The following is a 15,464-nucleotide window of genomic DNA, read 5'->3' as shown; positions in this document are numbered from 1 at the left end:
GTCGTAAAAAAATGCTGTAATAAAATGAAAAAATCAAGAGAATCCAAAGTTTTGATTTGTAATAAATTTGATTATGAATGAAATCATTTTGTTTTGCTTTCATTGAGTGTAATGATGGCCGCCATTTTAGTATAATTTGTGAGCAAACCAGCTATGCCAATACAAAAAGATTATTTTGGTGTGTTTAATGTGGATATTGCATAGAATATCTTCCTACTCATTTATGTTTTGGTAGTAGTCCTTAAACCAAAAGCAGTTAATACACCCTCATTGTCTTCATGATCAATTCTCCATTTTGCTGAATTTTGCGCTAACATTCCACCTGCTCCCAATCCTATAGCTTCACTTGTAGCTGATGTACCACAGAAAAAATTGAATTGATTTATAGAACGATTCTGCAAACTTGTAGCCGGATTTAGAATTAATTTGTTATTAAAAAACATTAATATCAAAAAGTAAAAAAAAAATTATTTCACAAACAAATCAAAAAATTCCAATAACAATATTTTATAATTACCAAAATAAAAGTTATGAATTATAAATTTTAACATACAGTATCACAGTTATTAATTACCTGAAAATAATCACCGATTGATCCAAATATTACAATTTAATTACTATAGGCTATATCAATTTTGTAAAAAACATCGTTGAATTATTTATGGAAACCAAATTAAGTACAGTACGGCATAACAACTGGAGTTTAAAGGGGGGTTCCGGGTTTAAAATGAATAGTAAAAAATGTAAAATATATTTGTTTGTCTCTTGAACGGTAAAAGTTTCAATTTATATAAGCGCCCAGTGAAGCAGAACGAAGGCTGTGAAATGAGGCCAGATTACAAGTGCAGCTACGGCGATATGACACTGTGTTACAGAATAGGAAATTCGTGAAATGGTCAATCTTCCGACGACTCGTTATCATTAACCATATCAATTACTTTTGTAAAATTATACTTATCTGATGTAATTTTAGTCGGTCTTCCCATTTATGAAGTCAATTTTCTATGAAAATTTATCAAAACAGTGAAAACTTAGATATGTTTGCACTTTACGTTTGCCGATTTTCGCACTGACTTAGGGAAAGCCTTCAAAATCAATGAAGCGTAACGTATACATTCCTGCTGAGCGAGGAGAGCGAGACGATGATACACGTGCTCTCTCCCCCCATGCTTGGCATCGTCACGTGATAAGCAAATACAGTATACAATACCAAACTGGTCGGGTCGAGTATACCCCGTTTATAATCACAACATAAACGATGTACAGTATTTGATTGAAGGTCGACTCGACCTACCGGAATGGTATAGATAACATAGCTCGAATGAGAGAGTTGGAATATTTGTAAACATAAGTATTGCTAATTTTAGTGTAGCCTATAGTAAAAGGCCTGGTAGTATCAATTCGCATAGGGTCTACTACACTAGCTAGCTCAATTTTTAACTGGGCCGGATCGGCCAGGTCTCCTTCCTACTACCTGGTCTACTTGCTTGATGCAGTATCCGCTTTTTTGGAGAGTAAACTAGGCCTATTTTAGGCCTACTTAGACGATCGGGACACCATACGTGCGGACGGCGATCGGACCTTGTTTTGCCTCAATATTTACAGCCGATTTTGTAGAACGTTTTAGGTTTAGATTGTTTAGGAGTTTGGTTGATAGGATGGGTTTGGATCCACTGAGTTTTGTTATTTATGGGCCAATCGTTTAGTAGTAGGCTAGCTAGGCCCATGATGGGCCCCAATGTTTTAAAACGTAGGGTAGCCATCGTGGCATGGAATCCCTAGTCAGAATGGCTCTCACCCATGACAAAAAATGATTTAGGCTAGGCCTAGCCTAGTACTTGAAGCCGATAATACGATCTGAACTATTCGAGGTATAAAAATAGTATAACTGTATACAATCTATATATAATCTGTACTGTACCATGGAGTAATCTGTACTAAATTTTGTATTTCATTAAATGTCAAATAAATATATGCTACTACTGTTATTATTACACTTTAGGCCTAGCTTAAAGTTAGAAAATCAACAAAAAATGTATTTCACAATGATCGGGTGGTCGTGGTTTGACAGGGGAGAGAGATGTAAATTAGTTGACAAACACAACGTACATGACGTCGCGAGTTTGGAATCCACTGATGACGTGATTTTGTGAATATCTCATGAATATTAATGAGCTTCCCTAAGCTGCTGAAAAACAGACTTTCCATGAATTTACCCTAAAATGTATATGAAATTTAATTTTTTAATTTCTCGTTATTACTTCTTCATTCTGACATGTCTATATTGTTATAATATTTTTTATTTAATAAATAAACGATATTTAAAAGCAATTTTAAACCCAGAATCCCCCTTTTTAAGCTCTTTACTGAACTATAGAGGGCGTTAACGCACACAACATACTGCACAACATCGAAACTTGTTTTTTGACTGACTGCAGATTTTGTTCGATACGGTAAGCTTGAATGAATGAAAATAATTGGGTTAATCGTGTAGAAATAATGTTTATTCTTTACATTATGAAATGTGCGGATAGTAGTAAAGTTACTGTAGAGTTCAATCACCCCGAATGCCCTAAATGACTCTATTTTAGACTCAAAGTTAGGCTAGGCCTAGGCTAGAATTGACCAAGTGAATATCTTGTTTGGGTGACTTTTCATTCAAATCATAGGTAACCTCTACCCTTAGATTTTGACCACTAGAGGCCTAGACCCTAGGCCTAACTTTAAAATCAATGTACTTTTTATATTCAGTCTAGGCTACTGTAATTTATTAAAAATGTTTTACATGATGTTCCTCTTTGTAGTCTATCTAGGCTAAGCTGTTACCCATCAATTTAATTATAATTATTGACATTTTTTTTTCAATCATCGGTATTCAACAGAATAAGACAAGATGACATCGGTCAAACAAAAACTTGAAAACCCTGATGATGAGGAAGATGAGGTATTTTATTATTCTCCGCATGTTTCCTATTTATTTGTGTTACTGTCAGACTCCAACACAAAACAACAGTTACCAACCGTCTTGCATCGTGCAGAACGGTCCCACATTTCATAAGTGATTTTTAGATCATTCATGATCATACATTTGTCGCTCATTTAGTTAGTTACGCGATTATTCGTTATCATCACCAAACATATCAATTACAGAAATATGTAGCACTGTACATTTCGCATCCGACCAGCCCTCTCTTTGTAAATATAGCAGCACAGAGTGGTGTGCCTTGCTATTTGTGCAGCAAAAATGACAGGTGGAAATCCACACACTATCTGTGGTACACTCTGTATTATCAATAAACACTCGCTGAATAAACTTTATAAAAGAGGCTAAAAAAGTGCCAAATTTGTCTGGACTGTGATCTTAGACCACTCCCCTCAACAAAATGGTGGAGTCTGTCATTTCAAGTCTCTCAGGTTGGTAACTAAACTATGCAAATCTCTTCATTTCATAATTTTTCATGAAAAGAGCGTGAGTTTCTGCAGACCAGAAGCCAGTGATGCAGCAATTATTGACATTTAGGCAGCATTACATGTTATATTGTTTGTTTAGTCAATGGAGCAATAATAATTAAAGCAAAACATTACATTATTGTTTATTTCCTCTTTTCATGGTTTTTATTTCACATAAAACATTGTATTGTCAATAATAAGTTATTAAATTATCACAGCAATAAAACTAACAATTCAGGAATTATAATAATTCTTGTCTCAATAATTATAACATTCATGACATAAAATAACATTCATTGTTTGATTTACAATTAAAGTTATATTTGAATCATAACTATTAGTGAACTATGGTAATCCTTCTAAGTATGTTGTGGTAGATTGCTTTTTATGTAATAAAGAATTAGAATTTAGGAAGATTAACTGCACCTACGTTACATTTATTGATTAAATACAGCATTTAAAAAGAGCAACTATTTACTGCTGTGGGTCAGTGATTTTGTTGAATTGTAGATGAAATGGTTTTGTCAATTGAATGAAAGAGTATCTAAGGCCATGTTTCCGCAGCCAAAACTAAATTATTGGTTAATTTTTTGACCAATAAAGTGCGCATGATCAGTCATTACCAAACAACCAGATGCCCAATCAAACGCAACAATTTGTCCTTTATAAATCATTGCATTTAATTTTTCTCGGGTGGAATCGGTTAAATCCCGTTTCCACAGGCAGTTTATCGGTTAATTTTTGGCTGTGGAAACACGGCCATAGTTCTAACCATCTATAAATAACAAAATCAAATCTATATCACCTGAAATGTCCCTGTAATTTTCGCAATTAAATGTTGTTTATGTTTTATTTTTTAGTTTGAAGATGCACTAGAGGAAATTCCAGTGTGAGTATACTAATCTTGTTCAGCTTATTCACACAGGGTGCTTCTCAGTAGTCTTTGACAATGATGAAATATGATTTAGAACTGATCTAGCTTAATGTATAAAAATAATTATTTATTGTCCTAATATGTTATATTAGATGAAATATGACATTCTCACTATTTGACCTGGAAGTACAGGTTATAGCTCAATTGAAATGGCTGTACCGTGGAGCAAACACAAGTTGTGTAACTCCATGGCTGTACCACAGAGCAAACACTTAAGATGGTTCCACTTGATCGCACTTCAAAACACACCCACTTTCACAATCAGCTCATTAATTATTCATCATTTCATTTTTTTTAAGACAGCTAGAAATAGGAATATTAAGTAGGTTCAAAATCAATACGTTGTCCAATAATTAAAGTATATTGAGCAAATTGGCATGTACTGTGCCTAGGATATGCTGGTTTATTGTTAGGATATTGGCGCAAAGATGGTGGAAAGTATAAAAGCAATGCGACGGTAGGCAGGAATTTATATGTTGTATGTGTATAGATATGCTGACATTGGTTAATTTACATGTCAGTGTCATAGTTGTTGTACTTCATATTCTTTAATTTCAATTATTGATTAGTTGACAACGATGCGTCTGTCATACTTAATTCTTATCAGTTATAAGTATAAACTAAGTATTGTCTTATTTGTAATATTTCATGTCCATGTATTATAATTGCAGCTCAATTTACGTGTTTTGAATTTCATAACTTTTGTACTTTGATGGATGGTGTTTTAATTGCCTAGTAGCACAGCCTGTCTTGAATTATTTATTTAAGTCATTGTAGCTTAAACCATCTATTTCTCCAATTAAGACATACTCAATATTGATTAGAAAACAATTTTTCAAAATTGATTATTTCATATATAAAAATATATATATATATTAAAAAATAAATCAACATTTTAATTATTTGTATTTTAAATAATAAGTACTACTATTAAGATAAATCAACCTGGAAAATAAATGTTTATCTGCTAATATTGGTAGGAGATGTTGTTGGTGTGTCAAATAGTGGTATTTCTTGTGTGTGTCAAATTGGTAGGTCTAGAGATGTTTTTGATGTGTCAAATAGTGGTAGGTCTTAGGTGTGTCAAGGGGTCTTGGGTATGTCACAGGTTGACTTGACCCTAAATAACCTGAATGCATTCTGCATCACTTACCCTGGTAGGACTTACCCTGGTAGTGCACCAACCAGGGTAGACTCATGACTGGGTAGAACCTTTGCATTTTCAATGGCCAAGGGTATCTATCAGATATCATCATATCATTTATTTAACCATCTTAAATTACAGTACCTACAACACAACTGTAAAAACAGTACAAACAATAATACCTATGTAAATGTTATAACAAAAATAACAGTCTAAAGGTTCTCATCATACTACAAATTATGAGAGAAACTTATAGATAAACTAATAAGATAAAACATTAAAGATATGTTGGCCACCTGAAAAATAATTCTTAAAAGAATTTTTTATAGAATATAGTTATTCACTTTGATCAAATATCAGATCAAAAATGAATTTCTCTCAGGCAATGGGTTTTTGGTTAAATTTAACCATTTATTTTGTCTTTATAAGTGAAATCATTATTTTTTATTCATTCTGCTGAATGTCATATTCAATATAGATTGGTTGGTTGGTTTTTTATCATTAATATGGGCAATATTATTTAATCTCTGGAATGTAGAAATTTGACTGAATAGACCAAGTAACGGCTATATAATAATTAATGCTATTTCTGTCATGTTCCTAATGTGCTGTAAGCACTAAGTAGGATGCTTAAATATTCACAGTGTAAAGTAAGCCTCAATGCGTCACATAGTTTGTCATACAATAGACAGCATACTGTAGTTGCTATATTACCCTTTACATAATGAGATAAATAAATAATAGTCTATAGTAATACTAAATTACAAATGATACCAAATTATAATTATATTCAAAACTCAGATAATTTATTTGTGACAAACCTGTCAAAATGTTTTTACAGTTTTCTATTCATATTTTATCAGTATATATTAAACTATTGTAACAGTGTAAAGGCCTATATATAATCACAAATGTTTATGGATATTATGCTAATTATATTGTGGTATACTACTAAAGCAGTGGAAAGCAGTACTTTAATTGTTAATTTCAATCAACAACTCTTAAGAACAGTAGTACACTGCTACTAGCATGTAATTGTAATGAATTGCTACTCCAAACTCCGCAAAGCAGTACTTTAGCGTTTTAGTAAATCGTTATTAAAAACGCTAAGTGTTACTTATATTGATAAATTGTGAATTTTGCAATAAAACTGTACATAACAGCAGAAATGTAATTGTTTTTTTATCTCAAAACAAAAACATGCTTTAATAATTGTAAAAGAAACATACTACAATACAGCAGTGCCTATTTTTTATTGAATATAAATTGTCTAATTATACAAGGGGCAGCAAATTATGGTATAAACTCAACTCTCCTAACAGGCACCCTTGGCTGGCCCAACAATTCCACTGGCCCAACAATTCCACTGGCCCAACAATCCCACTGACCCAACAATCCCACTGACCCAAAATGCACGGTTTTCAAGTCTAAATGCATTTCATTTGACCTTTACTAAAATACTGGTTTTTGTTTCCAGTTTCCAGTTTACAACTAGTACTCTATAAATACAAATAAGTACTGTAAATACTATGTGAAGTTTTCAATTAATCCATAATAAGACAAATTATACAGTACGCTTTCATAAAGACAATTTGATATTGATTGTAATTATTTAAAATACAATTCATGCAAGAGTTCAAGGCAATCCACTTATTGCTATTGTTTATTTAATTTACTCATACATACTAAAGTCATGTTTACACTTGGTATATGAAGAAAAGGAAAAATAGCACAATTGTGTTATTTAATACCTTCATTCATTTGTTTGGATTAACGTCATGTAACTTGGTATTTTACAAGAATAGATTTCCAAAATCATTTTCATAATAGTCAATACATCAAATTAAAATAATATGTATTTTTCTAAACTTAACTCCATGTATCTCCTTATCCCTTATTCATAAAATATTTATAAAAACAAAATAAGGAAATTTGATTATTTTCTTTAAAAAATAATTCTTATTGAAAATTAGTGTCAAATTGTTTTTGTAATTTGCAGGGCAACAGAAATGGACTTGGAGACTGCGATTGAAGAATGTACTATTGCTCTCAACTTGTTTTTTAACAACCATTTTAACGATGCTAAAATGAGGATGAGACCATGGTTAGTACTCATTTAAACAAATATTTCTAATTGAGTATTTTATATATATATGTTGTATGGTTTTAGAATAAGGGTTCTGAATAGTGAAAATGATCTTGTACTACGAACTATCTGTTATGATCTTCAAATGTCTAAATGGGAAAAATCCTATTTTGTGTGATTTTCTATTGTTGTATGGAATATTTATTCTGAAATAAAGTGATCAATCATTCAATGTAAAAACTTTTAAGAAAACTACAGCCAGTCAATGCGTTCTTACTTATATTCTAGTAGTTCAAAGCAAGCAATTTGTTTTGTAATATAGTGAATGTATTATGAACAGACTGATTTACATAAGCACTTAATGGATATACTGCATCAGTGTGTGCTTACGAGTCCTAGTGAGATGCTACAGGTCATAGCTTAATTAATTGAATACATAACTTATCTGGTGTAAAAGAATTTTCATCATCAGTTTTTAATTATTAATTTCAGGGCACAAGACAGTATGTATCACGCTCTTGGATATGGCACCATTTGCTTTTTACAAGCCATTATGACCTTTGACCCGCAAGATATACAAGATGCTGTAACATGGATTAAGAATGCTGTAGAAGTCTGTCATAGATGTCGTAAACGTCAGAATGTTGTTAAGTCAGTCATGTCATCAATGGTTAGGATGGTTCAGCGACCAAACTTTAACACATACACCGATGGTCAGTAACCCCATGCTGCATGCTACATGTATACCTTGTCATTTACTATCATTAATATTGTTCAGTTCAGTCTGTCATTTCTATCAAACACACACAGTAAGATTATTGTACAGGTTTGAAGGATTGATTGATTTGATTCTATTCCCCATTTAATGATTAATTGATTGATTAACTTTATTTGGATCTCATTCATTTTATTTATTCCTTTCAATGAAACATAAAAAGGGAGCACTGAGGAGAGACAAGATAAGAATAAGAGCTGTCAAAGACAACTATCGCCAAAGGGCGTGTCTCTCCAAATACAAAACAAATACAAAATTCTGAATATAACACAAAAAAGATATAAAATGTATATTTATTATAATTAGGCATATAAACATCAATAATTATACTCTCATCATAGTAGCTGAGATGAAAATATTATGTTATTTATTGTTATTTTAGAGGAGGTACATGGTGAGCTGTGCTATGCAGAATCATTGTTACAGAGAGCTATGATGTCATTTATTCAGGATGAGAATCTGGTCAGTTTTATCAAAGGTGGAATGAAGATTAGAAGTTGCTATAGTTCCTACAAGTAAGCACATTTAAACATTCACATATTGATTCTCATTGGCTTTATTCATGTAAATTAACAGGGCCATAGCCAATCACCCACCCCAATTCCCCAGCACAGATCGTCATATTTTATATTAATAATTATATTTAAACCATCTTTGCCTCGTCTGTTTTACCCTCTTGCTACGGCCTTGATTAAGACTAGATATCATAAAGTTGATTTATTAGAAAATTAATGATAATTTGAATTTTTTTAATATAAGGGAATGTGTTAACTTTTTGGAGAGTCGTAATTGGCGTGATGAACGGTCCAGAACGCATTATGAAAGTGGGGTCAAACTGGGTATAGGTACTTTTAATCTGGTAAGATCCACTTTTATCACTTTTATTTAATTAGGATTTATGAAATGTCAGACAAAGAAGTTATGGGATTTTTATGTGGTTTACCACTCATAACACATTTGCAGTCTCTTAGTACACCAGGAGACTGATCTCTTATTTGTATCCTTTCTACCATTACATGTGTGCATACCACTAAAACAAGTGTGTAAATAAATATGTATTAATAAAACTATTTAGTAATATTATTTGCATTTTGTACAGATGATATCTATGCTTCCAAAGAAAATTCTACGATTACTGGAATTTGTTGGATTTTCAGGAAACAGGGTTAGTAACATTTTGAAACTACATTTATACAATTTAACATTTCTATGTAAAATATTTAAATAATTTTTTATATGCAGATTCCTCTAATCTTTTCCTCTGTCATGGGCAGGATGGTTTTGTGTTTTTATTTTTACTAGTTTTACATGCGGCGATTGATAGATAAAATAGGATATTACTATCACATAATATAATGCCTAGTAGAAACTAATAGAAATGCCATTATTTAAGGCTTCAGACCTATGGAGTTATAGTTTTGTAAAGATTATACTAGCGTTGTAACCTTTAGATTCTGAAGTTTCAGGTAGAAATGTGTTACATATGATAATACTGGTCATTTGTATTTGATATAGCCATCTGTTCATTTGTTATTTTAGAATCAATTATAAAATGTAAATGGTTAGAATTATGCATTACATACAAAAGAAGATCACTCTGTACAGACAAAGAGCATTTAATTTTGTTCAAAATAAATAATTTTTACCCTAAATTAATAAAGATGAATGCAGTACTTGAATCATCATTTCCTCTCTCTTCTCACACATAAGCAAATCACAGAAAAACCTTTATTTTTTTGGTAGGAATTTGGACTTGCAGAATTAGAAAAAGGACGTGTTCTTCAGAGTTTACGAGCTCCTCTATGCTCTTCTGTACTTATCTGCTTCCACTCAATCATCACACATGTATTTGGTATGCTAAAACCATTGTTTTTATAGTTTAACTCAAGTTACTAGTGAAACGTATCATATTTTTCATATATCTGTGAATCAGATATTAATTCTTAGTGTAAGTGTAGTTGATACTTCAGCTGTTGAGCATTAGTACTCCTGTCTATTGCATTACCAAGGTCAATTTGGCTGCAGAATAAATCAAATCTGTGAAAATACAGCAATAATATTATAAGCAGTTTTCACATGTTTAACATGGTATCTGAGAGATATTTATTTTAATGATTTTCTACATATTTTCACAATTTCAAAAATAACAACTGCATGGTTGATGTTTTGAAATAAAATCAATACCTTAGACATTGTGTATTTTTCAATGAATGATGATTAGTTACAATTTACAAATTTAGATAGAATTTAAAATGGTAAAATTTTATACTTAGTGTTATTTAAAAAAAAAACCTTTTGCATAACCATGATAAATATATTAAGAATTGCAGTTTAATCAATAAATGGTTGAAATACTGTACAAATCATAAATTTTTATTAGGAACTGCGGATGGTGATCGTGAGTATGCCAGGCGTGTTCTTGCGCCTTGCTTAGACCTCTACCCCAATGGAGCATTGTTTTTGTTTTATGCTGGAAGAGTTGAAGAAATATCTGGAAATATAGATGTGGTAAAATAACTATAACTTTATTCAGTTCCTTGTTTCTTTCTATTTTTTAACTGACCACAAATAATAATGTTCTAGGACAGTAGGGTGTGTCAACAGTTTTGTAAGAGCTTACCATTGTTTGCTGCTACAGAGCGCACATGCCTACTAAATATTGGACTTTTGGAAAATAAAAAGAATACAATTACAAACAAACATGGCAATTGCACACAATGATATACCCTCATTTATGTATTATATATATCACATATATTTTAGTTTACTCCATAGCATGTTATTATTACACTGAAACGGGGGTCACGACTCAAAGTTCAATGAACTTACTATGACCTCCATCCACCCATAGTAAAGACATTTTCTAAAACAACTAGTGTCATAATCTTATATTGGTAATAATACATTTCAGGCTATTGAGAAATTTGAACAATGTATTGAAGCCCAGCAAGAATGGAAACAGTTCCATCATCTTTGTTTCTGGGAACTGATGTGGTGTCATGCATTCAAATTGGATTGGTTAAATGCCAGTAAATATGCTGAGAAACTTTGTCAGGAAAGTAGATGGTCTAAGGTAAGATACAAATTGTACTGGAAAATAAATACTGGATAGATGAAAGGGTAAAAAAAAGTATGTTGTCTGCAGCATCATCTTGATAGGTGAAGCCATACTGGTCTTTGAAAATAAACAACTTAATTATTCTGCACATTTACTGCATACCCAAGAAGTGTAATCATTAAAGTTTCTGGATCTTTTAGATCGCTTTTATAATGATATATAATATTATCTTTATTAAATTTTTTTTGTATGCTAATTTATTTAGAGCACATACTATTATCAACAAGCCTCATTTCTTACGATGTGTCCTGAACAATCACAAGTAAAACACGAGCAGATTATGGAGATGTATGGTAAAGTTGAGAAGTATAAACAACGCATTGCTGGCAAGTCTGTACCTTATGAAAAGTTTGCAGTTCACAAAGCTAAAAAGTTTAGCTCATATGGGACGCATAACTCCTTAGCCGGCTTGGTTAGTATTTAGGAAATATTATAACAAACAATAATTTATACTTAAAATTCCAAGACTGAAATTCAAGTCATGAATGTCAAAGCTATAAATATAACCTTAAATATGTGTCTTGGCTTGTAAAAACATCTTAGCCTAACTCTGCAATGTACATATACAAGTAATCAGATATGAACATTTAAAATTTAAACAGTATTTTGTCATTATTTCCAAACAGTATTTTGTCAGTATGCTAGATGTTATTTTCAAATGTGTTTATATTGTACTAGGAATTGATCTATGTGTGGAATGGGTTCACCATATTGGGAACAAACAAGGACCTTTTGGAACCAGTTATGAATCTTTTGGAAACTAAATTAAGAAAGATTGTTCAGACCAAAGGTAAGAGCAATTTCCTTATTTGGTAGAGCTAGAATTCCACTTTTTAAAATTAATTCCATATCTTATAATTAATTTTTAATTCATAAATTATTGTTTCTCTTTTATAATAGAGGAAAAATTCCCAACAAAAATACTGTACACACAACGGACATTTTGTAGAATTTTGTAGCAATAAAATTCATCGCATAATTACAGCTTAGTATATCCAAATGATATTAGATACATCTGATGCCTCACATTTAATTTAAAGCCATGTCTACACTATATAACTTTATGTGACAAAAAAATTTGACAAAAAAATGTGCCCATATATGGACTTGATGATGTCATATCACTACCATAGTTAAGCATACCACTACCATATTTGGGCATGTCAAACTTGTTTGATAGTATAGACAGAGCTTTATGCCTTTTTCATAAAATGATAATTTAATGATAATGTTTATTACTTGTATTTCAACAGATAGTAACCCCAATTACTATGATTCATATGGCTTGGCAATGCTTCTCAAAGGAATGTGTCTGCGTTACTTAAAAAGACCTTCACAGGCTGAACTTTGTTTTCAAGAAGTCAACTATCAGTAAGTATTTCAGTTTCAACCTTGTTTTCTTTTCTGTTTTGTTTCTTTCTGTATTCCAATACTATTGTTCCAAGAACCAGTATTTGTATAGAGATGTAATTGCAATGTTGATAAGTTTCAATGAGCATTTTAAATATAATTTGCTTGGAACTTTCTTTTGTTTTCAGTGAAGAGAGATTTAGACATGAGAATTATCTTGCACCATACTCACTTGTGGAACTGGCGTTGCTTTACATGGATTATGGTCGTGACCAGGAAGCCAAGCAATATTTGAAAAAAGCAAGGTAAGTTTTGCCAACTTGCGATTCGTTCCATTCTAAAACTAAGCACATAAAATGTGTACAACAACTAATAAGCTCTGTCGAAAAGTCATGTATACTACTCCCTCATTCTATTCATTACTAAATCTAAAACCGTTAATAATCTGAGAGTAAACCAATGAGCCACTTAGAAACTCAACCCTACTACTTTATATTTATTATATGATACACTTTGGAAACACGCCGAATGTAGTTTATATCAGCTGCAATTTTTTTGTGAGCTTTTCCAACTTTTTGAAAGTCCTTGATTGACACAAGTATTTAAAGTGATGTCATGAATAATGTCGGAAGTTCTGCAAAATCTGTAAAAGCAGCAGGTGATATAAACTACTTAAATTTAAAAATTGTATAATATTTGTCCTTATTTAGGCACAACTACAGGAAGTATCCTTTAGAGAATCGCTTACATTTCCGAATGCATTCAGCGATGAACGCAATCAAGAAAAAGACGGGCGACCTCAACGGCGACCTGGACGATGATGAAATCGACACTGCTAGTCTCCAAGGAGCCGCATCTAATGCTTCAGAACTGAGAGCTGAAGCAGAAAAGTGCAGCTTAAATCTGTCAGATAGTGTTAGTCTGGATTCAAGAAATGATATTATTTCTAATAGTAGTGCTAAAGGTCATAGGTTGTCAAATGGAGATCAAAGGTTAAATAGTCTACCTGCTGTATAAGATGTATTAAAATATTTATTGTGGTTTTTACCATAGAGTTGTATATAAAACTAGAGAGAGTGAAGTAAATAAGTTGATGTTACAAAGAGGTACATTATTATGAGAAAATATCTCTTTGTACAAGAATTTGCTTTACAGCTAATAGAGCCTGAATTTTACTTTTTATATAAAACAATATATCTGTACAAAATATGAAAGAATGAAGATATGATACACATAGTGAGAGGGGATATGATACATATATAATATGTATATAATAATATAATTCTTTATGTAAACATTTAATTTATTCCCATAATTAAATAACTTGCTGATTAAAATATATTGACAATCATGTTAGACTTAAATAAATGATTGAATACGAGTGAAAATATAGTTTAATACATTTAAGTAAACCACCATAATAGAGACACATTATTTTTGTATTATCTTCAAATTCAATTGTCAACAAGAATTTAGTTATTTAATTCTCAATTTCTACATTAAGTATTTGTAGAAAGTGTACACTGAAGAATATTCTTTCTATGATGCACTAGGTCTATCCTTTGGTTTATGTATCATATGCCATGCTTTATTTCCTCCCCATGATTAAGTGTTACATTACACTACTTATTTCATAACTTAATATTTAACTATTATAACACATCTATGTCTATCCTTGCCATTTGGTTACATATCACATGCTATGCTTTATTCCGATCCATGTTTAAGTAGCTTACTCCTTACTATTAATATTCAGTTGAAAGCTTTATTTACTGTATAAGTCAAGTTTGTAGTTGCTTATGTGTTAATAAGTATTAGGTAATATGCTGACACACTTTTTTTTACAAATTACAATAATGTTGAACCGCCAATAGTTTAGTTTTATCTTTGTTGTGACATGTCATAGAATTATGTAAATTATCTCTGTAATTTATTTGCATAATTATAAATGTGTTTTTTAACATGTTTGAAATGCATATACAGGTAGTTAGTATCTGCTGTTTAGTTGTTACAATTGCTAGTGCAATAATGTTTTGTTTCCTAATCATAGTAATAGTTTTATATACCATATATTTATTTATAAATAGATGATAGTACAATACATTTTTGTATGACATTAATATTTAGAAAATAACCTCATTTGTAAAGAAACCCAAACATATAATACATTAAAGGTGTAGATTGATTTTAAAGGAATGAACTTTCACTTGATTTGAACCCAAACCCTTAAGGTTAAACCATGGAGAAAATATACTGTATATTTCCTGCATGGTTAAACGATATAAGACCACCAAGACACAGGACCACAAATGATATAAATGTAGGTAAATGTTGACTGTTGTAAGTAGGGTACTTTGTCTGTATTTATTCTGCTAAGATTAATTTTGATGTGGCAATAAATCAAGTTTTAGCCTTGACTTCATGTCTGTATATTTGATAATAAACTGCAGTGGTGGAATAAGTTTGTGTTGTTTACTTTGTGACCAAAGGGTGGCGCTGCTCATTTAGGCAGTTATATTCAAGAGAACGGAAAGAGTTCCTGTACCATGTGGTAGCTTATACTAGTTTACTACGGATGAAAAAATGGGTAATTGGAAACTCGGACTG

General features: G+C 31.4%; 2 protein-coding genes across 3 annotated transcripts in view; one reads left to right on the top strand and one right to left on the bottom strand.

Annotated features, from left to right (window-relative positions):
* LOC144844374 (growth arrest and DNA damage-inducible protein GADD45 alpha-like) overlaps positions 1 to 15,464 on the bottom strand; it is a 115,719-nt gene that overhangs the window by 63,363 nt on the left and 36,892 nt on the right. The window lies entirely within an intron of this gene.
* Positions 2,410 to 15,308, top strand: LOC144845876 (tetratricopeptide repeat protein 39B-like). Of its 2 annotated transcripts, XM_078703356.1 has the most exons (16): positions 2,410 to 2,453; positions 2,883 to 2,944; positions 4,311 to 4,339; positions 7,528 to 7,632; positions 8,107 to 8,327; positions 8,772 to 8,904; positions 9,149 to 9,248; positions 9,489 to 9,554; positions 10,133 to 10,241; positions 10,770 to 10,897; positions 11,301 to 11,462; positions 11,713 to 11,919; positions 12,186 to 12,297; positions 12,761 to 12,878; positions 13,046 to 13,162; positions 13,568 to 15,308. In XM_078703356.1, the coding sequence occupies exons 2-16, from the start codon at positions 2,894 to 2,896 to the stop codon at positions 13,872 to 13,874; spliced, it is 1,965 nt and encodes a 654-aa protein (XP_078559482.1). In that variant the 5' UTR covers positions 2,410 to 2,453; positions 2,883 to 2,893; the 3' UTR covers positions 13,875 to 15,308. The 2 variants fall into 2 exon arrangements, with proteins under 2 accessions (XP_078559482.1, XP_078559483.1); XM_078703357.1 differs by lacking the exons at positions 2,410 to 2,453; positions 2,883 to 2,944; positions 4,311 to 4,339 and adding an exon at positions 4,702 to 4,841.

This window comes from Antedon bifida, chromosome 6 (assembly GCF_963402885.1).
Source record: "Antedon bifida chromosome 6, ecAntBifi1.1, whole genome shotgun sequence".
Classification (NCBI taxonomy): Eukaryota; Metazoa; Echinodermata; class Crinoidea; order Comatulida; family Antedonidae; genus Antedon; species Antedon bifida.
This window is presented reverse-complemented; position numbering and strand designations above follow the sequence as displayed.

Excerpts from the sequence above, each read along its gene's own strand:
- LOC144845876 (XM_078703356.1), top strand. The coding sequence starts at position 2,894 with ATGACATCGGTCAAACAAAAACTTGAAAACCCTGATGATGAGGAAGAT. Across the intron at positions 7,633-8,106 it reads AAAATGAGGATGAGACCATG|GGCACAAGACAGTATGTATC; the intron begins GTTAGTACTCAT and ends TATTAATTTCAG. Across the intron at positions 10,242-10,769 it reads AATCATCACACATGTATTTG|GAACTGCGGATGGTGATCGT; the intron begins GTATGCTAAAAC and ends AATTTTTATTAG.